Genomic DNA, 24,698 nt, shown 5'->3' on the forward strand with positions numbered 1-24,698 from the left:
GGTAACCCTGCCCATGATCTTTAAGGTCCCTTCCAACCCAGCCATTCTGTGCTTCTGTGCTAATTGAACAGTTGAGTGGAGCTGAAAAGGTTGAGAACGTGGAAGTTATAAAGAATAGCTATGAACAGATTATTTTAATCATTTACACAGTTTTCTCTTCTTCCTTTTAGAAACCAGGTTTGCTGGGAGAACCTCCAACAATGCTCCTGCAGACAGTACTGGGGATAGGGGTGATGCCAGCAGTGAGCTCAGGCCTGGCAACACGAGGAGAAGCTCTCAAGTGTAAATGACTTTTTATTTCATCCCAAATGAGTAGAAATGCCCAGCTTCACATTATGCACCTGACTTTGTCCCTGTGTAACAAAAGCAGATGGTTCAATACTCTGCTTGCTCAGTTACTGCCTCTTTTCGTACACTTGGAATATGCTTTTAGTTAGGGGTGACGTTTTGTGGGGTTTTTCAAAGCAGGTAAATGTGAGTTGCTTGAGAGGCACCACAAATAGGTTTTTTGCCTTCATTTTGTTTTAACAACCAGTTTGTGACAGATGTCAGTTAGAATGCAAATTTCTGTGCCACTGATGCCCTCAGTATTTATGAGGAAAGATCAGTTGGATACTGGGGCTTCAGCCTGGAGAGGAGGTGGCTCCACAGACAACTTAGAGCCCTCCCAGTGCCTAAAGGGGCTCCAGGAGAGCTGGAGAGGGACTGGGGACAAGGCATGGAAGGACAGGACCCAGGGAATGGCTTCCCACTGCCAGAGGGCAGGGATGGATGGGAGATTGGGAAGGAATTGTTCCCTGGGAGGGTGGGCAGGCCCTGGCACAGGGTGCCCAGAGCAGCTGGGGCTGCCCCTGGATCCCTGGCGGTGCCCAAGGCCAGGTTGGATGGGGCTTGGAGCAGCCTGGGACAGTGGGAGGTGTCATGGCAGGGGTGGGACTGCATGATCTTTAAGATCCCTCGCAACTCAGACCATTCCAGGATTTTCTGATCTTGTTTCTTCCACTGATCCCTGTGTTCTGCAATCCTCTGAGTCATGGCAGTGACCAGGAGCAAGGAAAGGGTTGCCAGGGGAGGGCAGAAAGCTCCTCTGAATATCCAGATTTTCATTTTGGAGAACACTTTCCAGCTCTTCAGTTTCAGGAATTCTTCCTAATGCCAGTTGAGGTGGGGTTTCCCCCTGCGTCCCATCCAGCATCCTCTAGGATGTTGTTCCCAGTTTTTTTGAAAATGACAGGAAGCACTAAGTTATCACAGGGAATGTTTAGAAAAGTCAGAGTTTTATTGTATCAGCTTGAAATGGAGGTGTTTGCCTGTGGGATGGTAAAAGAACAAAAACCAGTGAAGTAGCTCTGGGAGTGTTTTCCTCCTCCCTCAGTAAACCCCACAAGCAAACCCTTTGTGATAAATCCCATCTAACAGCAAAGTTTCTCCATTTATGGCTGGCTGCAGCATCTAACCCAGCTCCCATTCCAGCAGCAGCAGCAGGGATGGGCATGCTGCCATTCTTCCCAAATCAGCACATTGTTGGACAAGCTCTTCCCGGGCCAAACAATGCTCCAGACAAAGCCGCAGCCGAGGCCGTGCCGGGAGCGCAGCCCTTCCCTCAGGCCCTGCCCAGCCTTCCCGCCGGAGCTCTGCGGGCTGGCCACTCCAAACCACCCAGCCAGCTCAAAAACTCCGACTCAAACCTGGGGGTAAGGAGCATGCAGCACAAATACTGCCTTTGCCTTCTTTCTTCTTCTTCTTTCTCTTCGTTATTTTAACTTCGACTGCGTCTTCGCTGTAAAATTTGCTGCATCCCAGGAGCATCCTTGAGACTTCTTAAGGTCATTGCAGCTATGAATAATAGGGAGAAAACAATGCTGCTCTTTGGTGGTCCAGCTGAGTGAACAAAGGAATCTCCACAGTGCTGGAGGGCTTTTTTCCATGTGTTTGCCCTCACAGTGTTTGATGATGAAATTAATCTCAGGGGCAATGTCTCTTTTAAAGGCCGAAAATTGAACTCGTGGTTGAATTTCATGATTAATCAGGAGCAGTTCTGCTGGTGTGGGGAGGCCTTTGGGTTTCCAGGTGGTTGTGTGTGTGTCTATATAAATTTTCCACTCTTAAATTATCAGTTCTTTAAAATATTATTTATTCCCTTGAAGGTGAGGTGTGAGAGAATGATGGGATGGGATTTAAGTGGTCTCATTCTTTCAGAGTTTTTTTCTGCCATTAAAAAAAGTTACCTTTTTTTTAATATAGATAAATACTTTGACATTTATGGGGAAACATGTGCTTAATTCATTATTTTCCTAACATTTGGCCTTTATTTCCTTGTGTCTCCAAGTGAAAAGAGTTGATTTTGCTTTGGCCATGTACTTAATGTTTTCACTCCCTGCATCTGGAATTGTTAGAGTGATTATTATTCCTTCACTTGCATATAAAAGGTTTTCTTTTGTTTGTTTGTCTTGTAATACCCTTTAGGAACTTTCAGTCTGGAGAGAAACATTCCTACAAAAACTATTTGGAAGAAAAAAAAGTGCAGGCAATGTGTCCAGATTGGGATTGACTTCAAAAGCTTCATTTTATTTCAAAAGGTTTTTTTTTTTCATAGGACTAAGCTTTTTCCAAGACCCTGCTGGGCCACTTAAGGTTATTTCTGATCAATTTTATATGAATTTAATGCAAACTGCCCTGTCCATTTTTCAGACTCCCTTGAAGAAACAGACTTCTCTGCTTGGGGAACCCCCAAAAGAAATTCGGCTGAGCACCAACCCCTACTTGAATTTGGCAAGTGTTTTGCCTGGCATCTGTCTGCCAGGTAAGCAAACATTTCGTGGATTTCAGTGCAAATTTCCACAGCCACAGTGTGGCAAATATTTATTCTGTTTGCCTGGTAAATCCAGTGACCACAGCATTAATCCTCAAGGAAATCTTGTAGTGTGTCTTGAAATTGCAAAGTAATTTATCCTGATGGTTAAACAGGGGTACATTTTCAGAAGTAATGAGCTCACAAACTTCTAGAAACCTTTCAGTTATTAGTAGCACTGATTAATTTGGGGCACAGCCTAATCTGAAGAGGCAAAATTCAGTTTTAATCCTGGAATAGAACCTAATTTATATGTTTTTTACAAGCCAGGTTTTATTCAAACTGCGTTCTTTGTGTTCCCAGCAGCAATTGCCAGCAAAGCCTCCAGTCCTCCACAGCAGACCAGCCTTCCAAACAATGTCATGGATGCTGCTGTGTCTCAGGGAACTGCATCACAACATGCAATGGAAAATTATTTCAGTTACTCTCAGCAGCCTGGGGAATACCCACAGGTAGGAGTTCCACAGCCTGGTGTCCCTTGGAGCCTCTGGGATTCTCCCAGAGCTCCTTGTTTTTTCTGGGTGCTCCTCCTGCCTCCTCTTGGGGCTGAGCCTCTCCACTGACACTTTCTCTCTTTCAGTGTTCAGAGTAGATGTAGCACAAAGAACATTCCCTGCTGAAATCACAACCCTTGAAAAATTGCTTCTTGAGAGCCTGAACTTGGGGCACTCGCTAAAAAATGCCTTCTCCCAACCTCTGCCTTGGCTTTTGTCTGCCTTCAGAACTAGGCAGTTTTTCCTCTTTGCCTTCCCCCGAAGTTTTTAAGGCTTGAACTTTGGCTGGATCCCAGGGAAGACAGCTCTGCCTCCCAGTTCCTGCACAGCTTGGGGGATGTTTGCCAGCTGGTTTCAGTGCACAGGATGTGCTCCCCATCTGCCCCATGTGGTGATCAGAGCGTGGCCATGAGGTGGAGGGTCTGGAGAGTGTTGCAGTGCTCAGAGCCAGTTCCACAGGACACTGAGAAAGAACATTCACATATTTTCATTAACCATTCTGAGTCTGTATAAAACTGTAACTGTGTACAGATCAAATCTGACAACTGCCTCCTCCCCAGGTTGTCAGTGGGGAGACAGAGACTCTGCTGGGCTGCTGCCAGGGAGATCTCTGAGCTCTGGAGTCGGGTGGCTCTGGAGGATGCAGAGGGTTTGGATTGGGAGAGTCCCAGCCTGGCCAGAGGGGTGGGGTGAACAGGGTCACTGCACAGAGCAGGGAGCTGTGCCAGAGGCCTGACACCTCTTGGATCAGATCTGGTGCCTAAAGGGGCTCCAGGAGAGCTGGAGAGGGACTGTGGGGACAAGGCATGGAGGGACAGGACCCAGGGAATGGCTTCCCAGTGCCAGAGGGCAGGGCTGGATGGGATCTTGGGAAGGAATTCCTGGCTGGGAGGGTGGGGAGGCCAGAGCAGCTGTGGCTGCCCCATCCCTGAAGGTGTTCCCATAACAGGAATTGTTGTCCCAGCCTCACTGCCAGGGCAGTGGTGCCTCCTGTATTTTTTAGCACTTATCATAATTGTAAATGTTTGATTTGAGCTTCGTCATTGGTGCTAAAGGTGTTCTGGTGCTTCCTGGAGAGCTTTGGGTTGTTAAGAACTGTAGGCAGACATGGGAGAGGATTTCTGCTCCTCTGTAGGAGGCTGTCCAGCAGTGGTACCAACATTATGCTCAGGCACATCACTCTACCCAGGCCAGAGTGGATGGCTTTGAAAATGAAGCCTCTGAGGTGAGAAAGAATTTCATTTGCTTGCTGTCTCCACTGGCTGTTCCTCCCATCAGCTTTAGGACACCTGCTTTGTGTGTTGGCACAGGAATGAGGGGCTGGAGAGCGTGGGGTGAGGGCACTGCATGGTCACTGCTGCTGGGATTCGTACCCAAAATATCCCTGTCTGAAATCCCACCATCCAAAATCACCTGGAAAGCTCAGGAGTGTATTAAAATATTCCCACCAGGAAGCAGCACACCATTAATGGCATTTCCCAGTGCTGAATTTCCCAGGATTGAAGGGCTGTGCTGTGCCCAAGCTGAGGTTTCTGTGGCTAAGGAGAAAGGCACTTTTTAATGGAATTACACAAATTAAACCACCATCCAAAGCCCACATTTTGCTCCAGGAATTGCTGCATGCCCGAGCTGCTGTGAATTGCACCTCTTGTAACCAACTGAGTGTGACTCAGGTATTTCCATACCTGTTGAGAGCTCATCACAATAGAAAAAAAAAGGCATTATTAAAACCTTTTTTTCCTTCCACTTCATGGATCCCATTCAGGAATCTCCAGGTGGATCTTTCCCAGACTACAGCACCTGCCTGCAGGTGGTACCTGCCCTTTTGAGTGGAGCCCAGGGATCCCAGCCGGGCTTGCAGCCTCCTGCAGCAAACGCCTTAAAGAAGGTGAGAGGAGAGAAGGAGCAGTGGCTGCAGACGCTGCTTCCCTGTCTGGTGCTGCCCCCGAGTGGAGCTTTCCCAGTGCCTCCCTGCCTCCAGACGGTTCCTAGGAATGTGAGAAGCGGTTGGGCCAGCCCCAGAGTGCTGCAGAGCCCTCCAGTCCCTGGGGATCAGCTCCATCAGTGCCCCAAAACCCACAGGCAGAGCAAGGCTGGCTGTTCGGGAGCTTCTTGGAGAGGTGTGAGTGTGCAGAAATGCCTGGAAGGAGGCAAATAAAGTAGGGAGTGAAGAGAGGAGGAGGAGGTTCCCACTGGATTTAAATGGGTGTTTGCCTGGGCTGCAGATGGGTTGCACTGGGATAGAACCTCTGAAGGGGAGAGCAGCTCAGGGCAACATCCAGGTTACAACAGCCCCTTGACTGGATCCTGGGGGAAAACCATTTTAAAATGGCTTGTGTTTGGATTTACAGCTGATGTCAGCTGCAGCTTTCTTCAGCCACACTCACTGAGCAAAGCTGCCTTGGCTGGTGCTCCAGTGGACACTTAAATTTCATCAGTAAAAGGAGTGGGAATGCTTTGGGGAGAGTGAGGGCCAGTTTATGGAGCCTGGTTAGGATTTAGAACTCCTGAGGAGTTCCTGTCCCTGTGCTGTAGGTAAATCCCATTGCTCCTGTTTTCGTGGATGGGAGAGCTGAGGGGCCTGGCCCTTCCATCCCAGCATTAAATCCCTTGGGTTCAGTTCTGGCATTAGACTGGGCATGAGATTCCCTTTTTTTTTTTGGTGATTTAGAAGGCAGTGCATTCCTTCTAACTCCAGCAGTTCCTGACTCCAGGGTAGAGCTGGCTGTGGGCTGGGACATCAAAAAATGGAGTTTTTGGATTCCCAACAGCTCTGATGTGGCTGGAAATGATGGAATGGCAACAGGAGACAGTGTGGGGTTTGAGCCAAGCAGTACCTCTCAGTTTATCTCCAGAGAGGTTCCTGGGGTGATGAAGAACAGCTCCCTGGGATGATGGTGTTAGTGCCAGAAACCATAAAAGGCAGGAGGAGCAGGGTCAGTCCCTTGGCACAGACACAGCAGCACAGTTTGCTTCCAAACTGCTGGAATTGCAGATAAACCTCAGTGAAGAGGCTGCTCCCCAGGAGGCTCGGTCAGTTCAGAGCGTGCTCGTGTGTCTGTGCTTGCAGGGACCCTGCAGCTTGTTTGGATCCTGCTTTTTTTGGCCTTTTTTTAATCCTGCTGTTTCAGGAGGAGCAGGGTCAGGGGGGTTTGTGTGAAGCATCAGTGAGCCAGAACGTGGTGGAGGCTTACAGGACATGGGTGACATCCCCGTGGCTTTTAGAACTGCAGTAGAGAGGATGGGGGAAAACTGAAGTCTTTCCTAAAACAATTTTCTGTTTCTGCTGAAGGTGCCCCCCAGGATGAAATCAGACTGAGCAGGAGCAGTTTGTGACTGTGACCTAGCACAGGGTGCTTGGAGAGCTGCTAGGAAAGGTTTTTCCAAAGGGAAAGTGAAGCCAGGGAGCCCTTGGTGCAGCGTTAGAGCAGCTGTGCCCCTCAGGGCTGCCTGTGTGTCACAGTGAGGCCTTGGAGTTGAAATTCAGATTAGAGATCCACTGCTGCTCCCTCCATCCCTCACTCCTGTGTGAAGGCAGGGCCAGGGCCTGAGATCCTGCACAGACGTGGCATGGCTGGAAAGCACATCCTTCACCCCTGGCTTGGCACGGAGCTGGGCCAGGACTGTTCAACCCCTTCAGCTCTCCAGGAGGTATGAAAAGTGCCTCATCCTAAAGGCTGGAGATATCTGGAGCAGCTGCAGGACACCGTGGCCATTATCCCACTGGATTTTATCCACGTGCTGTGGAATGAGGCGGCGTGGCCCAGGCACCTCACGTGTGCTGGGGCACTGCTGCTTTTATCAGGGGGGTTTTTTTTTAGGGAAAGGGCACAAACCCTGACTCGTGAGCTGGGACTCGTGAGCTGGACCTCAAAGCCGAAGGAGTCGGGCCTTTGGCCTCACTTCCAGCTCCTGGTGTGGGAATTCCCAGGCTGGAGCGCTGTTCATTGGCAGTGGTGGTTGTGGATGGAGTGTCACTTGTCCTGTCCTGCCCGCAGGTGGCCCCGAAGCGCAGCTCCTCGTACCTCATGTCCTCCCCCGAGCCCGGCCCCGTGGAATTCCCGGCTCCCGGCGGGGCCGTGCGCTACTCGGAATCCTCCCTCAAGAAGAAGCGCGTGTATTGATCCATTCCCACGGATTGCTCCATTCCCAGCCCTGCCCAGGGGAGGGAAGGCAGGTGGGAATCCCTCTGTATTTATTGCTGCCTTAACTTCAGACAAGGAATTCTTTCTGTGTGGGGTGAGTGTCCCAAGAGGAGCCAGCTCTGTCCCAGCACATCCAAGGACACAGGACGTGTGTGATGAAGGTGGTGGCTGCTTTGATTTGGAGAGGAGGGGACAGTGTTGGCTTTGTCACCTGTGGGCTGAGGGACAGAGCACAGGGACTTGGGGAGCTGGGGCAGCTCCAGCTGAAAGCAATAAAAACCCGGAGGAAGGAAAGCTGATCCTTTCTCCAGTCCTCAGCCTGAGGAAGTTAAAAGAGGAAGTCTTGATAGTAATTATTTTGTATTTTTTTAACTCAGAATGTGGGTGGTTTTTTTCCAGCTTTCCTTTTTCCAGGATTAAGAGTTCTGCATTTACAGCCTTTCAATTTTTAGTATTTCTTCTTAATCCTGGAATGGAGGGATACCAAATGTATTCCCAGAGCCTCGGTGATGTTCTCAATAAATGGCTGTTCAAAGGGAGATGCTATCCTGTGCTGCCTTGGAATATTCCCTGGGATCTGGAGAGCTGATCCTTGGACAGTGGAATAACTTTGTCTGTTTTTAGGCTGAGAATCCACAGCTTTTCCATGGAGGACACAATTCCCAGTGTGTGGCTGCAGCAGTGTGAGGCAGCATCCTCCTTCCACAGGTGTGGGACAGCTCTTCCTGGGCCACCCCACATAATTTCCCAGTTTTGAGTGTATTTTCCCCTTTTTTTTTTTTTAAGACTTTTTGTATTTTTAGCTTATTATCAGCTCTGGCTCAAGTTGTTCTCTTCTGCCATCAGTCCTTGGAGCTGGAGATCAGCAGTCCTTCCTTTTGCCATCACTGTTATGACAGGTAAATGAGGAGCCAGCCCTCATTCCAAGGCTTTCCCCCTTGGAATCCTGCTGCAAATCCATTTGGATTGGGTTCACCGAGGCCAGGAGCCACCTCCTCCCTTTTCCTTGCTAGAGAACCCTGAAGCCATTTTTCAATACTGATTTTTTTTTTTAAATTAAAGTCTTAAACTTTGCCTTTCAAGCTTTGGGATGTGACCAGGATCCACATTTACAAAGCTTAAAAAATCCCAATCAAAATCCCTCCTTCCTCAGCTGCTGGAACTGCTTCACAAACAGGAGCCAGGAGCTTTTCTGGGATTCTGCCTGTATGTATTGATAAATTCACTTGTAATATTTTGTTTCAACTGTTTGTATATGCAACTTTCTCAACTTGTTACACTTTTCAATGAAAATAAATTGTTGGTACTTAGTTCAAGTGGATTTTTGTGGGAGGAAAACAGCCCTGGACTCCTTAAATCAGGTAAGGTAGGAAAAGGTTTTGGAAGTTCCATTTTAAAACCTCTGTTTAATTTCTGATTAAAAAGGGAGGCACGTGGAGAAAAAAAAAAAATTTCTTTATTAGATTTGTTTGTATAAAGAGTAACAAAGTGCTTACAGATTGAATTCAGCTTCCTACGTGACATACAGAAACAGTAACACTGTAAAAATAAATCTGACCTCCTTGGAGCTCATAATTACAATTTTTTATATATATTTTTATATATATATATATATATATATATATATATATAGACCTCTTCCTATTATTGCCAAAACTTGAGTATCTCTTGAGAGCATTTTCCAACTTCCCGGTGTGGGAGGAAAAATGATGGCCCAAGTTTAGGAGCTGGGGCAGCAGGAGCTTCCAGTTAAAACCACTCATGGGCTGAGCCTGTGAGTCAAAACGTTCTTTAAAGTTCCTATTCCCTGGGACACCCCTGGGTGCTCAGGCCTCTCTTTCCTTTTGGATAATCCCCTCAGATTCTGGCCATGGATTGAGTTCTTTTCCATCTCCATTCATTCCTTCCCTGCACATCCCTCGGCACCAGGGATGCACATTCACCCCCTCCAGGGCTACATCCACTCTGGGAGCTCCAGGGGGTAGAATGTGGGAGTGGAGTTAGGAAAAGCAAATTATTTATCCCAAAACTGGGGTTCTCTGTGCCCACCACCCCTCCACGCTTCTGGGGGTGGTATTTTTGAACACTTTCTTTTTAAATACCTGTAAGAGCTCAGGACTGGGGCCTGGTGGGTTAAAAAGAGTTGATAATTTTGCCTTCCCTGTATTTTTATGCCAGAGTTGTTTCGTTTGTTACTAGAATTTAAGTGCATGTGAAGGATATCTTGTCAGCCAACTTTAAAATTATTAATGGAGCCCTCTTCTATCCACTGGCTCAGCTTTGAGCTGAGAAGTGCAGTGGATTTTCCCAGCTCACATTATCCATCAGGGCAATTCCAATTGTGGCACAACCAGAATCAGAGCAGGATAAAACTGCCCTGCAAGAACAGCAGCAAAGGGAGCTGAAGCTCATTTTGCCCAAACCTTTAAATTCCTTTAATCCAACTCTTCAATCTGTTGGCAAAAGAATCCTTTATAACCACATCAGCCCAGCCAGAGTACAAATTACAGGAGTAAAAAAAAAAAAAAGGAATAGCCTTGGGCATAGATAGTTTGCTAGGCATTTAAAGTCCTGACAGTATAAAAAGAATTCATTACATTTTACTCATAATTGTTTCAAACCCTTGGATCAGGTTGTGGAAGGTGGTACGTTCATCGTGTTTGTAGATCCAGCACTTCCTCATCAGCTGATCCACCTGCCAGCAGAAACAGGGAGTTTTTAAAGGAATGAAACATTTCATTGGGTTTTCCAGTGAAGGTGATGGAGCAGAGTCTCCCTGAATGAACAGAAACACCTCAGGTGCTGGGCAAGGGCCATTGTGGCAGTTCAGGTTTAAACCAACACAGCAGTTCCACCTGGGGAGCTGCAGCCCAGAACTGCCAAGATCAGAGGGATTCCCAAGGAATTTTCATGGATCCAGGTGCTACAGCAAGTCCTTGACCCAGCTGAAGGGACACTACGGACTTGGGAATGTTAATATCAAAAAACATCTTAAAACAATGCTTGAAAACCTTGGAAATGCCTTTTCCCAGCACTCCTGAAGGTTTTCCTACCTGAGTGGCCAGGCCTGTGGAACCAGGGAGGTGTGACCCTTCTGGGGCTGAATCAGTGTCCAAACAGGGAGCATCCATCCATCCATCCATCCATCCATCCCTCCCTCCCTCCCTCCCATCCTTCCATCTGTCCATCCATCCATCCATCCATCTATCTATCTACCTACCTATCCATCCATCCCTCCCTCCCATCCTTCCATCTGTCCATCCATCCATCCTTCCTTCCTTCCATCTATCTACCTATCCCTCCCTCCCTCCCTCCATCCATCCCTCCCTCCCATCCATCCATCCATCCCTCCCTCACCTCCTCGGGGCAGGTGGGTGGCCGTGGCAGCCGCTTGTCGTCCTGCAGGACCCGCACGAGCCGTGCCACCGTCATCTGTCCCTGTGTGGGGCCGATCATCTTCAGGAATTCCTGTGGGGACAGCAGGATCAGCTGGGAATCCCTCCCCCCCACTGCAAGGACAACCACCAGGGTGTTTCCCAGGATAAACCCAGGGGGCTGGAGGAAAGTGCTCCCCATGGAAGGGGTGGAACCAGATGAGCATTAGGGTCCCTCCCACCCCAAGTGAGTCTGGGGTTCTCTGATTGCTCTTCTTGTTGCCCCAAATGTTTAAAATGATGGATTTAAGGAGCTCTGGCAGCCGTTTCTCTCCCAGCCACTTACTGCCATGGGGCTGGACTCGGAGTCACAGTAGGTGAGGAGTTCATAGAGTGTCACCCCAAAGGACCACACGTCGGAGGCGATGTAGAACTTGCTCTGCAGTAAACACTCCGGGGCGTACCTGGGGACACGAGGGGACAGCGTCACACCCAGAGCTCACAGCCCTGCAACTCGAGACCCACGCTCTCTTTATAGAGTCCTTGCAGGTAAATTAATGTGGGATGCCAAGTAAAGAGCAAAAAGTAATAAAGTGTGTGTTCCACAGCAAGGCACTGTGAAACTAAGGAGATCGAACCCAAAACTGGGAAAATGGATCAAGTTCAGGAAGAGATAAACAGCACAAGAGGGGAGTACAGTCCACCAGGTGCCTTTTCCTTGCTGTCATGGTGTATCTTTACTTAGGCCTCTTACAAAAACAGAAAAAATCCTGGGGAGTACAGGAGCACCAGGTCCCTGGGCTGCAGCCTGGTGCCGGGGCCGTACCAGAAGACGGGGCTGTCGCGGTCGTCCTTGACGGTGTAATACTCCTTGTCCGTCTCGATGGCCTTGGTGAGCCCAAAGTCCCCAATCTTCACCCTGTTCTCGCTCTCCACAAGGACATTTCTCGCTGCCAGGTCACGGTGCACGTACTGACAGGAGCCCAGGTAGTCCATGCCCTAGGAGAGGAGAAAAGAAGCCTTTTATTTCTCCTATACTTTAATGCCTTTTTCTCCAGTTCATGCTTCCAATGGCCTGACCACGCTCTGCCCTTTCATCCCTTCCTCCCTTTACAGCTGCACCTTGCTCCTTCCCTCTTGCCAGCACACATTCCAAGTGCTGCTATCCCTCCTAAAGCTCCAAATCCTCCCACAGGAACAACTTTTCACAGCCAACTTTCCAGCAAGGGAACCTCCTCATTATTCCCCTGCTGCTCTTTGTGCCAGTAGCACCCAAAGTACGGGAGAGATTGCTTTATGGGGATAGAGAAGGAGAACGGGCTTGTTCCTGATGTTTTCCACGCCCCCTCACCCTGCTGCTGGAACAGAGGAGCTGCAGGCTCAGGGGCCAGCTCACCTTGCAGATCTGAACTGCGTATCTGAGCAGCTGCTTGAGATTGATCTTGTTCTTGTTCCGTGGGAGATACTCCTTCAGGCTCCCAGAGGGAAGGAATTCCATGATGAGTTTAATCCCACTTCCTCCTAAAAACCAGAGCATGTTTAGTTTGCAGACCCTTCTCACATCAGGAACACCAACAGCTTTTGTACAAGCCCAGAGCACCTGCAGCATTTTAAACATCACGTGGCTCATTCCCATCATCCACCCCTGAGCCAATCCACAGGAAAACCTGCTCCAGGCAGGACATTTATACATTCTAAAGGAAAACCCATAGACTTTTTTATATTCTGCAAGATTTACCATCTTCTGTGCAAATGCCCTTGTATTTGACGATGTTGTCATGATAAAGATTCCTCAGGATTTCGATTTCCTTCTTGAGGTCAGCGATGTGATTCCCTCCGCTCTCCGGCTTCAGGGATTTCACTGCCACCTGCTCCCCGGTGTTGTCACCTTCTGGGTCATATCTGCACAGCTCCACCTTGCCAAAGTGGCCCTGGGTGGGAGAGAAAGGAGCATCCGTGAGGATAACGCTCTGACAGTGACACCCAGGCACTGATCTGGGTGTTTGTGTGGCACAGCACGGGCTGTGGGGACAGCCAGGCACTGATCTGGGTGTTTGTGTGCCACAGCACGGGCTGTGGGGACAGCCAGGCACTGATCTGGGTGTTTGTGTGGCACAGCACGGGCTGTGGGGACAGCCAGGCACTGATCTGGGTGTTTGTGTGCCACAGCACGGGCTGTGGGGACAGCCAGGCACTGATCTGGGTGTTTGTGTGCCACAGCACGGGCTGTGGGGACAGCCAGGCACTGATCTGGGTGTTTGTGTGGCACAGCACGGGCTGTGGGGACAGCCAGGAGCACTGGCTGTGTTCTGTGTTCTGTAGGTGACGTTTCTCTTACCTCACCCAAATCCCGGATTCTTTTCAAGAACCTCTTCTCAAAGAGAGTGGGATCCACCTCGGTGACGGGTTTCTTCTCCGAGACAATATCGGGATCTAGGAGGGGAAAAACATCCCAGGTCAGATTCCTGTATGGTCTCGACACTCCAAGGCATCCCTGCTCAATTCCCACTGTCACATCTTTCCTTCCTTAGATCCCACCTGCTTTCTGACAGGGAATCCTCCATCCACACCTGCAGCCTGGATCTGCTTTCAGACCCACTCCCAGATTTGGTGAACTTCCCACTCCATAGCAGTTCCTCAGCTTCCATGAGGTTGGAACAAGAAGCTCTTCAAGGTCCCTCCCAAGCCCTCCCACCCCAGGATTCCATGATCCCTCCCTCCAGGTGCCCCCTGTGCCTTACTCTGCTCCTCCAGTTTGTTGATGTCCCTCATGATGGCCCTGAAGAAGGGTCTCTGGTGGGGGTCGTAGTTCATGCACTGCTTCATCAGATCTGCCAGTTCCTTGCAGGACGGTGTGGCCAGCACAAAGTGCCCCTCGTAGAACCTCTCCTTCTGTGGGAACAAATGGAAATTCCAGGGATTTTAACTCTGTGACTCACAGTTCTGAACTGGGGCAATGGCTGGACTTGAGGAGCTCCTGAGGTCTTTTCCAACCTGAGCAATTCAGTGATTCTACATGAAAGGATGTGACCATTAAATCCTTATCTCAGTGTGAGCCTTGCCAAGGAAATCCTTTTCAGCTGGAACTCTGATCTCCTACCAACAGAGAATTCCTTTTGTGCTGAATCTGGAGCAGCCACTTTATACCCATCAAGTTTTCAAAAGGTGCTGAATGTTTCCCCTTTCAGAAGTCATTCCCTGCCAGGTTTCCCCAGTTATTTATGCACCAGGAAATGTTTGCCAAGGACACACCTGGAGCTCCTCACAGCCCTGACAGCTCCGGGGCAGGTGGGACAAGGCTGGGATGGGCATTCCCAACCCTGCAGGGCTGTCCCAGCTGTGGCCACAGGCAGGAAGGGCACAAGAAGACTGACTCCAATGCTTTAGATTGCAGTGAGCAGCAGCAGTGTCCATGGGAGACCCTTTGGAATCCAAAAACCCCAAGAGTAGAATCACTGAGCTGTTTGGGAGAACCTCACTCAGCTTCTAACTGGACACAGGGGTTAGAAAAGGCTGGGAGAACTGGGATTGTCCAGCCTGGAGAAGAGAAAGCTCCAAAGAGACTTCAGAGCCTCTTCCAGTGCCTAAAGGGGCTCCAGGGGACTTGGGAGAAGGGGGAAAACTGAAGGGCCCAAGAGGATGGATCCAAGGTGAAGTTTGTGTAACAGTTTTACCTCTGCTAAGGTCTTGTCTTTCAGTGGAATTTCTCCATTATAGCAGATTTCCCACAGGGTTGTACCAAAGCTCCACTTGTCTGCTGCAATGCTGAGGTTTTTGGAATCCTCAACACACTCAGGTGCAATCCAGGGGATCCTCTCAACGCGCTCTGGGATAAAACACATTGGCACTGAATATCACAGGAGGGAAAACCAGCCTTTAGCTGGTTTCTTGTCTGAAATAAACTGGAGCTGCAGAATCTGTCCACTTTCAGGGAAGTCTTGATTCTCAAATCCCTGTTTTCATAAGGATGTTCCTGTGGCTTTTACAGGCTCGTGCCTGGAGCCATCCACAAACTGAGATTCCTTCTGTGTTATCTCACTGGACACAACATTTTGTAAGAGAAATGAATGCTCTGAACACCCACTGTGCATTTGCAGATCCGTGAAAGCTGATTACTTCTATTCCAGAGCCAGTTCTGGCTGCTATAAATGACATTCATCCCTTTCCCCTTCCCTGGGAATGTGATCCCTGGACATACCTTGCCTGGACAGCACCGTTATGGGGATTCCTGGGTCACTCAGCTTTATGAAAGGCCCATATTCAGTATCAATTCCCTCTCTGGCCAGCAGGATGTTCTTGGTGCACACATTCCCATGCACCAAATCCTTGTCCTCCTACAGATAAACAGGGAAAGAACAGTGAGTGGGATGCTCTGCAAGTGCTCCAGGGTATCCACACCACAGGGGATCTCTAAAATACTCCAAGCTGAAATCCAAAATTACAGCTGGGAAGAAATTGGAGAAAAAGGAGGAGTAGGGAAACAGAGTGTTCCCACTTCACTCTTCCTGGGGGGGAATGGGTTCCCCACTAGGCCAAGGTGCCTTGGCCAAGGTGCCTCTTACCAGGTAGCTCAGGGCACTTGCAAGTTGTTTGGCCACTTTGAATTTCCATGGGGTTGTGAGAACTTCACTTTTCTTATGCATGAACAGATCCAGAGGCCCACATTCAACAAACTCTTCAACCATGATATCTACAAAGGCAGGTGCAGAAAGTCAGTGCTGCAAGAAATTGTTTGGAGTCATTTAATTTGTGTTCCCACCTCCCCCTGTGCCCCCAGCCGAGATGGTTGGAAAATGTCTTTATTTCACCTTGCCCAAGGTTTATTTCAGTGCTCAGAGTCCAGATTAAAATGCTGAGGGGCTTCATGTGGCAAATGAACATTAAAGCTGGAAGCATTTCAAGGGAATGCTGCCACCGGGTGGTTTGTATCCACATTGCCCCAGCCCTTCCGGCATTCACCCTGGAAGACTCTTACTCAAACACAGCATTGGAAGGGGAAATTTATTGGGAGAAAGGCCTTTACAGCTGCTTTGGTGTCCCAGTTCCATCCTGGAAAGCTGCAGAGGCAGCAGCTGCCAGCCCTGTCCCTGCTCCAAGGCTGCCCATGTCCCTCCCAGCTGCCATTCCCTGGACTCACTCTCCACGTCCCGGACGCAGACGCCGTGCAGGAGCACGATGTGCTTGTGGGACACCTGCCTCATCATGCTGGCTGTCTCAAAGAATGCCTGGGGAAAGGGAGAGAAATCACATCCAACTGCTGCTCCCGGGGCAGCATTCCAAGAGTTTCCCACATCCAGAGCACCACGGAACAGCAACACATCAAAATCCCTGGGTTTAGTCACACGAAGGGTCAGCAGGGGAGGGATGTGTCCCATGGGGTGCCTAAAGCTGGGATGAGCTGCATCTTCAGCATTTCCCCACTCCCAGCCCTTTTTTAAAAGTTATCCGTGTACAACACACACAAGGAAAACACTTGCCAAGGAAATGTCTCTGTGGCTGGGGTCCAGGACTTTGAGCAGGACTCGGATCTCTTTTTCATTCTGATATCCTTCGTTCTCATCATCCTTGAGGCTGAGTATCCCTGAGTAAATCTGGGTCCTGGTCCCTCTTCCCAGGTGTTCTCCCTGAGACACAACAGCAGGGATTTGTCAGACAGGAAGAACACAAGGTTTACACCAATATTTATTGGAATCTGTGCTTTTTTCTGTCTCTGGTTGATGTGGTTGCAGATTTAAATTTATTCCAGCGAGAACCCAGTGACAGGGAGTTATTTTTGCTTCAGTGAGCTCTGAGCATCCTCCCCACGTGAATTCCTTGGATATTACACCTCCACTAACATCCAGCAGGTTCCCTGGGATTGAGCATTCCCAGACTAAACAAATGAATAAACAGCTGGGCTCTTATTCACAAGAAGCTGCTCCTGAGGTGATCTTTAGTGTGTTTCCAAAAGTGAGAGGAAGTAATATTTACTGCAAGGCTTTGTTTGGGGAAGCAATTTCCTCCAAAATAACAGAGGATTCTGCCTTGGGATATTTTTGCAGGAAGCCTGGATGCTGACTGTAAACACACCAACCCAAACCCAATCTCTGTCTGCAGTGATGCAACTAAAAACCCCCCAAACCTTTTTATTCCACAGAAGAAGCCACGTGCCTGATTTAAGAGCTCTTTTTAGAAACATTAAATCTGATTTAAGTGCATTCCAACCCCTGTGTGTTTGCTAAGGTTTATTCAGGTGACCTGAATAAATAACTACACAGACATGGGGAAATTTGAAAATTTAGGGAGGTTCCGAACACAGAATTCTGACTGCTCAGAGCTTTTGAATACTTCACCTTTTTCACTGTAGGATATTGTCTTAAACCTCTGTTTCTCTGATAAGTCAGGCTTTAAAAAATACACCACAACAAACCAGCTCCCCAGAAATGACCTTAAACCCCCTCTTTTCCTTTAGAAAACTGCTTAAAAATCAATTTGATTTCCAGTGAAAGGCATCCCTCTCCTCAGCTCTCCTTTATCCACACAAGGCCATACAAACATTGGGGTTCTGGAATCAGAGGCTTAAATGCAAATAAAGCTCCAAGTTAGGTTTGCTGAGGGGAAGTGGGAGCAGCAGGAGCAGCCAGCAGGGGGTGATTGGTGTCCCCTGGCCGGGAGCAGGGACAGCCACACTCGTGGGCTGCAGGGCAGCTCAGCACCCACCTGCACGATCTCCTCCTTGCGGATCCGATGGAAGCTCAGCTGTCCCATGGGATACACTGGCTGCCATTCCTGGGCCTTCTTGGTGGCCACCAGCAAGTTGGAGATTTCTGCAAGGCAGGGGAAGAAAATATCCTTAAAGCTTTCCAAAGAAACTGCACTCCCCCTTCCCAGTAATAACATGGATGTAAATGCTCCTGCCTTTAAATCCCCAAAAATCGGGAGGAAAAAAGAAACTTGGACTTGACCTCTGCTCCTCATTCAACAGGAGAATCACTAAAGCACAGTTTCATATTTGTATTTTAAGTAGAGTTATCATCAGCCAGATCAGGGTGATACTGAGCAACTGAACAGAGTTTTCTGCACAAAGCTTGAAAGAGAAAATACCCCTGCTGTACACGGAATAAAATGGAATAAAATATCCCACATTCCCTCCCGCCAGCAGATCCATCTCCTTTCCAGTGTGCAAGGGGGAGTCTCATTTCCTCCTCACCTCCTTCCAAATTCCCTGTACTCTGGGAAACACCACCAGTGTTCCCAGGGCACTGGAATGAAACTGGGGAGTGAGGAATGCGCAGAAGGAAAAGACTCAAAAATCCAGAGCTTCCTCCCCACTGCTGCGGGGTAGAGCCAGAAGTTTTGCACAGGAATTCTGCCTTCCAGGCATTATTTATTGGGAGAGGATGGATTGGGATGTGTGTGGCCATCTGGGCTTCCTCCTGCTGGGAGCAGAAGGTGGAACTCTGGAAAGCACCAGGAATAACCACACCCTCCAAACTGCTTTAGTCCTGCATCCCCTGAACTTCTTCCTGAATACCTATTAAATATTCAGAAAAGGAAAAAAACCCACCAGGAAAGAGACAGAACAGGGAACATGCACTGAATCCTGCTGGAACTAAAGCCAGGGGAGAAGCTGAAGTGGGCAATCAACTCCCTGACCCATTTTGTTTTATTTTATCCCAAATCCAGCCATCAAAACGTAACCAAAACGTCAAATGTGCAATGTCCTCCTGCTCCAGACCATTACCCACGTTCTTTGTGCAGAGTGTGAGAAGCTCAGGGACTCTCCCAAGGCCTCAGAGCAGCAGGTAATTGATGTGGCTCAGTTATTCCCCTGCTTCTAACAGGAAACCATTATCAGCTCAGCACAACCACCCCACTGTGCTTCCTCTCTCGCACAAAATTCAGCTGCAAGACGCTCGCAGTTCATAGCAAACAGCTCCAGAGAGTGCTGCCATCACTCAACAACTGCCCCATTGTCCCTCAGATGGGACCTCACAGACGATTTCCTGCCACCAGCCTCTTCAGGACATCAGCTGGGACCAAAACCCTTCCCTGCTGCCTCGTGCAGATGAATTATTGAGCACCAGCTCACAGTGAGAGCAAACACAGCAGCTTCCAACTCTCCTTTCCCCTCCTCAAACCTGTTCCTGGCACCTGTTTTGCTTCTGACAAAACTCCTCCTCCCCAGAGAAGGAAAAAACTTTAAACTACTTCTTTTTAAAGAGCTTCACTGCAGGATACAGCACTAAAAACACCCTAAAGAAGCCTCCTGTTCCTGGAGTTTGCTCCCTTGCAACAACAAAGCCCTGCAGGGCCAGGCTACCTCTGGGTCTGGGCTGGCAGCACCTCTTCAGGGTGAAGCTGATGTTGTCTGTCCGAAGGATTTGTCCCTTCAAGTGATCCATGAGGTCCTTCAGGGATGCAAAGGATTTGTTGGAGCCATGGAGGAAGTACCCCCCTTTCTTCACCTCAATCTGGAAGTTCTTGTAGGGGCCTGAGTTATTCATCACCTGGTATTGGGGGGAGAGGGAAAAAAAGAAAGCAAACAGAATCATTGGAGTGAAAGAATGTTTGCAAAGCCATCAAAGCCTCTCAAAACCTTGGCATCACCCGTAGGACCAGCTCATCACCTGCTCCTAAGCCAAGGTCCTCTAATCAAACTGCAACAAAGCAGAAAAAACCCTAAAATTCCTGGAATTTTCACTCCCAGGAGGCTCAAAGAGCAGAAGAGCAGCATCATGAAGATGATGCAGTCACCCAACAAGCCCAAATTACGGCTTTTTGCAGAGCCTGAGAATATGCAGAAGTTTTGCCTCTTCTGGAGGAATTTTTTCTTCCTTTGGTCAAGAATTGCAGAATCTGGAGCAGGGTTTTGAAATCTCAACTTAAAAATAGTGAAACTCCCTTCGCAACCCCAGATGGTTCAAGCACTGAAACGAAATCTCAGGCTGGTGTTGAGACCTTCCAGTTTCGCTCAGAGGTGTTGGGGAAGGGCTGAACTTCTGAACTTCCCCATCTCAAGAGCTCTCAGGGTCTCCCCTCTGCAGTTTTGGGTCACCTCTCCCTTCCCTCTTTTCCAAGAGAAAATTCCTTTCTTGTTTCACTGTTAAAAGACAGAGCTGATCATCTTTTTTTTTTGGCAAATATCTACAGGAGATAACCCCAGGATCAAATATCCCTTCCTGACTCACCACTGATTCCATGACCATTTCTTCCTAAGATAATAATTTTATTATTAGTATTATTATTAGTATTAATTTATTATTATTCTTGTATGAACACTTTAAATATTCTCCCAAACCACCAAGTCAGCTGCAGGCTTCCAGCTGAGGCCAGTGTGGCAGTAAAATCCATCCAGGGAATTAAATCCACGCTCAAAAAGGCTCAAGGGAAGGTGAAGTGACAAATTCTCCGTGTCATGAGTTTAAAATACTTAATTTTTATCACATTCCTGCATAGTTTGATTGGGAGGAATGGAAATGTTCTGGATCTAATTAATCCTATTTGGAGAGACAGCACAAAGGTGTGGAGAAAAAAGCCAATTCCCTCCAACAGAGATCAGGGTGACTGCCCTAAGGACAAAATCACATCCCCAGGGATTCCAGGGAGCAGATTCCTGCTGGGAATGCCACAGCTGGCTGTACCTCTGAGCCTTCCAAACACGTCACAGTCATGAGGATGTGGTTGAAGTTTGTGCAGCTCCACCTCAGCACGTACATCCCCACCTCGTTCCCCTCCTGCCTCAGCTTGTTGATGGCATATTCCGTGCTGGAAGGGAATGGACAGTGAACAAAACCAACAAGGGAGCATCCAAAAATCTGTTCTTGGGAAGGAACACGAGAGCAAGCCTCTATTTGGGGTGTAACAGCAACTTAGAAATATGTATATTATTATTAAAACAGGATTTAAGGGTGCACTGTGCACCTTGGGCTGCCCAGAGCAAGGGAGGAAGGATTTGTTAAAGGGAATTCTGCATCCAGCACTGTGCAGGTGAAATCTGGGATTTCTACAGTTTGCAGCTTAAACATAAAAGGGAAAAACCACAAAGGTGGGTGGAGGGAAGAGAATTCCTTCAGGGTTTAAAAACCCAAGGCTCTGTTCATCCATCCAAGGACTCCTGGGGTGAGTGTAGAGACAACTCTCTACCTAAAATATTCCCATGTGTCCATGGAGGAAACTCTTGAAACACTCCTTCACTGCAGAAACACTGGGTTTATAGATGAGTAAAGAGACAAACACTGATTTTTTCCTTAGCAAAATTAAGTTTTTTCCAACCCTTTGGTAACCACCCATCCAAACTCCGGATTTCCTCAGCAGATTCACTATGAGAGGAATTATCCAAAAAACCCCTCCAAAGGCAGAAGTGACTGACCAGATGGGCCCGTGGCAGCCGTTCTTGATGTTGTGCTGGATGAGGGGAGGAGCCACATCAGTGCACAGGTAGTGGTGGGCATCTGCTGTGAGCCTGAAGTAGCCATCGACCAGCGAGGTGAAGGACAGGGCCTCGGCGTGGGAGCTCAGCTTCAACTCCTGCCACGAAACACAGGGAAGAGCCCTTACAGCTCTGCCACGACACCTTGGGAATGCTGGAACATCCAGCTACTTCTGGCTACAGGATGTTGGTGTTTGATGAGCCAGCAGTGGCCATTCCTGCCCTCCTCTGTCCTGGCTGCACACTCCGTTCTCCAACATCGCAAGGTCTGCAACTCCACGTGGGATCTGTGAGGGAAACTTTAGTGCCAGTGTGGGCACAACTGCACTCACCCACTTTTAACAGCCATTTCTGTTCTGCCCAGTGTCAAGGGCAGCACATTTTGTGTTCTTTACACTCAAAATGTCCCTCAGGAGGTTGTCACCTTCTGTCCAAGCCCACCCCAGGTCCCCATGGAAGGGAAATGATCCCAGGTTTGGTTCTCACCATCCTTTTGTTATCCTGCTTGTTGATGCTGACTGTGGACTCCTTGATGACAATGTGGGTGATTTCAGGGAAATAGGAAAAGTTGTTCCACGTCTCCCGAAGTTTGTGTTTTTCCTCCTCCTTTTTGGCTTTGCCATCGGATTTTTTCTTCTTCTCTTTCTCTGTCTGTACAGGCTGCAAATGTATTTGGGACAAAAGCTTTAATTAAAACATTTTTAGCACAGTGTTTTTACTCTAAACCAAAAATCCATTCTGTAACTACAGAATAATAATATAAAATATAGAATATAATGCAGTGCAATATACAGAATAAAGCTACTGAATTCTGGAATGTTTTTTGCAGAGTCTTTCATTTTCCTGGTAAAAGGCTTGCCCACACAGGCTGTCCAGTGTCCATCCTTGGAACCTTTCAAGATAAAAGCCCTGAGCAACCTGGTCTGATCTCAAAGCTAAGCCTAAAAAGGGCTGGAACTTCCTGGGGTTCTTCCAACCTGGATAATCCTGTAATCCCATAAAAGCCCCTCCAATAAAAAGCTGCCTGAAGACCACAACTATTTTTTAACAGCTGTTATGTCCCAAAAAATCCTCTAATTCCCATTTCTCATAGGCTACTTACACTTGGCTTGAGCCTCCACTGAATCCCATTGTTTCCTGTCACCATCACTTCATACTTCTCATTGTCTCCACAATTAAATTTATTTATCTCATTCTCAGCAGAAATCAGCAAAAACGAAGTCTCAAAAATCTCTGCCCCGTAATATTTGGTCAGGATCTCCATGGTGGATAAATATTTAACCTTCAGATCCCGTGGGGAGACGCTGTTGTTGCAGATGGTTTTGTTGTTGAACTCCTTCAGGAAATGCTTGAAAACGTTATTGATCCGAATCCTGGTTAAGAAATTCCTCTGCCTGATGGTCTTGTTCAAAGTTTCAGGGATATAATGCTTGTAACTAGAAGGAAAAACAAGGCTGTGGATTCGATTCCTCCTCTGGGAGAGGAGCAGAGCCAGTAGGGACAGAGGATTTAGCCCAGCTCACCTGATGTCCTTGGGAAGCTCTGGCAGCTTCACGTTTTTCTTGATGGCATCGTGGGAGATTGCCAGGACAGCCATTCCCAGACACTCATTCTCAATCTCATGGACCTCCTGCTCGTTTTTGGGGTCACGGATGGGTGCCAGGCCCTTCACTAAGTCATACTGGCCCTTAACAGGAACAAAAAACTCCAAATTACCCATTTGGTCTTTCCCAGAGTTTGTTTTTGAGCAGGAATTCATCCCTTGGCTCTCCTTGGGCAAAGAGAAGCTGGAACCTCATCCCCTTCTTTTATACATCAGCCCACCAAAAATTCACTTTTTTTTTAATTACTTACAGAAATCACCAGCCCTGGCCCCTTTTAGTACCTTCAATGGTTTTTTTCTGGTCCACCAAAACAATTTTGTGTCTCTGCTTTATCTCTGCCCTTCCCATCCAAGTCTCCATGAATCTCATGGACTCATCCCTAAGCCAAGTCCTGCTCTGGGACAGCCTGAAAAGTGTTTGGCTACCAAAGAGCAAAGACATTTCTGTGCCTCATTGCTTTAATGTTTCCCTGGAATTCTCTTTCATTGTGGTTTCCCAACTAAACAAGGATTTGCTGGAGCAGCTGCATGTTGTCTCTTTTTCTGAAGGGCAAAGTCCTATTTCCAAGTGTGAAAATCCTGCAGGAATTCTACTCAGAATGAACAAAAAGTGAGTTTTTCTCAGGACACTCAATTTGCTCTTTCATCAACCTGAATTTTCCCTTTTTTTTTGTGAAACCAGGCAGCTTCTGCTTTGAAAAATCCTTTGGAAGGTGCAAGAGGAGAGCAAACCTGGAGCTGAGCAGGCAGTGGGGTTATCAATCTTTATCACCACGGGGTTATCAGTAAGTGGTTATCAATGTTTTAACATGACCCAGTAAAGAAACCTCATTCAGAGGACCCAGCCCTGCCAGATCTCCCTGTGCTGCTGCTCCTCTCCAGCCCTGAATGTCACAGCTCACAAAATGTCTCACAAAAGGTGACTGACAGCGTTTATAAACACAAATAATTCACTTCTATAATTATAAATAATAATAATTAATTAATAATTATAAATAATAATAATTCTATAATAAAACATAATATAATTAACCATCTATAAAAATACATCCCTTTTTGGACTGTGAGAGTTCCTTTACACCTTCTATCAGTCATTTTTCTTCATGTAGCAAATTCTCTTCTCTCCACCAGGCAGAGGCACCAATAAAACCCTTTCAATACTCACAGGATACATTATGTGTATTTTAAGAGTTTGAGAAGCGGTTTTTAAAGCAGAATCCCATCTTTTTGTGGGAATACAGCATCAGAGACAACTCCAACCTGTGCAAAGATGTATTCCAGGGAATTGGCATCCAGGATGGGGGTTCCCTCTGGGGCCAGCTTCTTGTCATAGGCCTTGGCCTTCCTCGGGGAGTGTCTCCACACCGAGGGCTCGCTCTCACTGGTCCCGTGCCAGTTGGTGAAATAATATCTGGCAAAAAAAGAGTCAGAAACTTTAAAAACTTCTTGGGAAAAGCCTCCATTCCCACAAGATATTTTGGACTTTGAAAAGCAAAGCAGTTAAAAAGCAAAAATCGGTCAAACTTCCGCCTTAAGCTTAAGTGGTCCCACACTCCAAGCACGTTCCTGGCCTGAGGAACTGGGGGAAAATGACTGAATTATTATATATTATTACAAGGCTTTTCTTTTTTTTTTTTTGTTATAGAGACAGAGCACCTCTCCTGTGAGGAAAGACTGAGAGAATTGGGATTGTTCACCTGGAGAGGAGAAGGCTCCAGGGAGAGCTCCGAGCCCCTGGCAGTGCCTAAAGTGGCTCCAGGAGAGCTGCAGAGGGACTGGGGACAAGGCCTGGAGGGACAGGACACAGGGAATGGCTTTCC

The 24,698-nt window shown here is 47.9% G+C and overlaps 2 protein-coding genes across 2 annotated transcripts in view; one reads left to right on the forward strand and one right to left on the reverse strand.

Moving 5' to 3' along the window:
- RAVER2 (ribonucleoprotein, PTB binding 2) overlaps positions 1-8,800 on the forward strand; it is a 28,158-nt gene extending 19,358 nt beyond the window's left edge. The window contains exons 8-14 of the mRNA XM_048312155.1: positions 171-282; positions 1,474-1,694; positions 2,692-2,803; positions 3,155-3,303; positions 4,481-4,570; positions 5,111-5,233; positions 7,344-8,800. Coding sequence (XP_048168112.1) covers positions 171-282; positions 1,474-1,694; positions 2,692-2,803; positions 3,155-3,303; positions 4,481-4,570; positions 5,111-5,233; positions 7,344-7,469 — 933 coding nt within the window. The 3' untranslated portion in view covers positions 7,470-8,800. The remainder of the gene's footprint in view (positions 1-170; positions 283-1,473; positions 1,695-2,691; positions 2,804-3,154; positions 3,304-4,480; positions 4,571-5,110; positions 5,234-7,343) is intronic.
- Positions 8,801-8,924: 124 nt separating this feature from the next.
- The window catches only part of JAK1 (Janus kinase 1), a 45,026-nt gene continuing 29,252 nt past the window's right edge, over positions 8,925-24,698 (reverse strand). Inside the window, exons 5-25 of the mRNA XM_048313397.1 lie at positions 24,139-24,289; positions 22,799-22,962; positions 22,378-22,711; positions 21,762-21,935; positions 21,216-21,373; positions 20,488-20,611; positions 19,167-19,353; positions 17,564-17,670; positions 16,342-16,488; positions 16,002-16,089; positions 15,427-15,554; positions 15,063-15,198; positions 14,539-14,690; positions 13,606-13,756; positions 13,203-13,297; positions 12,603-12,795; positions 12,261-12,385; positions 11,691-11,863; positions 11,211-11,328; positions 10,848-10,958; positions 8,925-10,185 (exon numbers count right to left, since the gene is read on the reverse strand). Coding sequence (XP_048169354.1) covers positions 10,084-10,185; positions 10,848-10,958; positions 11,211-11,328; positions 11,691-11,863; positions 12,261-12,385; positions 12,603-12,795; positions 13,203-13,297; positions 13,606-13,756; positions 14,539-14,690; positions 15,063-15,198; positions 15,427-15,554; positions 16,002-16,089; positions 16,342-16,488; positions 17,564-17,670; positions 19,167-19,353; positions 20,488-20,611; positions 21,216-21,373; positions 21,762-21,935; positions 22,378-22,711; positions 22,799-22,962; positions 24,139-24,289 — 3,118 coding nt within the window. The 3' untranslated portion in view covers positions 8,925-10,083. The remainder of the gene's footprint in view (positions 10,186-10,847; positions 10,959-11,210; positions 11,329-11,690; positions 11,864-12,260; positions 12,386-12,602; positions 12,796-13,202; positions 13,298-13,605; positions 13,757-14,538; positions 14,691-15,062; positions 15,199-15,426; positions 15,555-16,001; positions 16,090-16,341; positions 16,489-17,563; positions 17,671-19,166; positions 19,354-20,487; positions 20,612-21,215; positions 21,374-21,761; positions 21,936-22,377; positions 22,712-22,798; positions 22,963-24,138; positions 24,290-24,698) is intronic.

The sequence above is a fragment of the Corvus hawaiiensis genome, chromosome 9 (assembly GCF_020740725.1).
Source record: "Corvus hawaiiensis isolate bCorHaw1 chromosome 9, bCorHaw1.pri.cur, whole genome shotgun sequence".
Taxonomy (NCBI): Eukaryota; Metazoa; Chordata; class Aves; order Passeriformes; family Corvidae; genus Corvus; species Corvus hawaiiensis.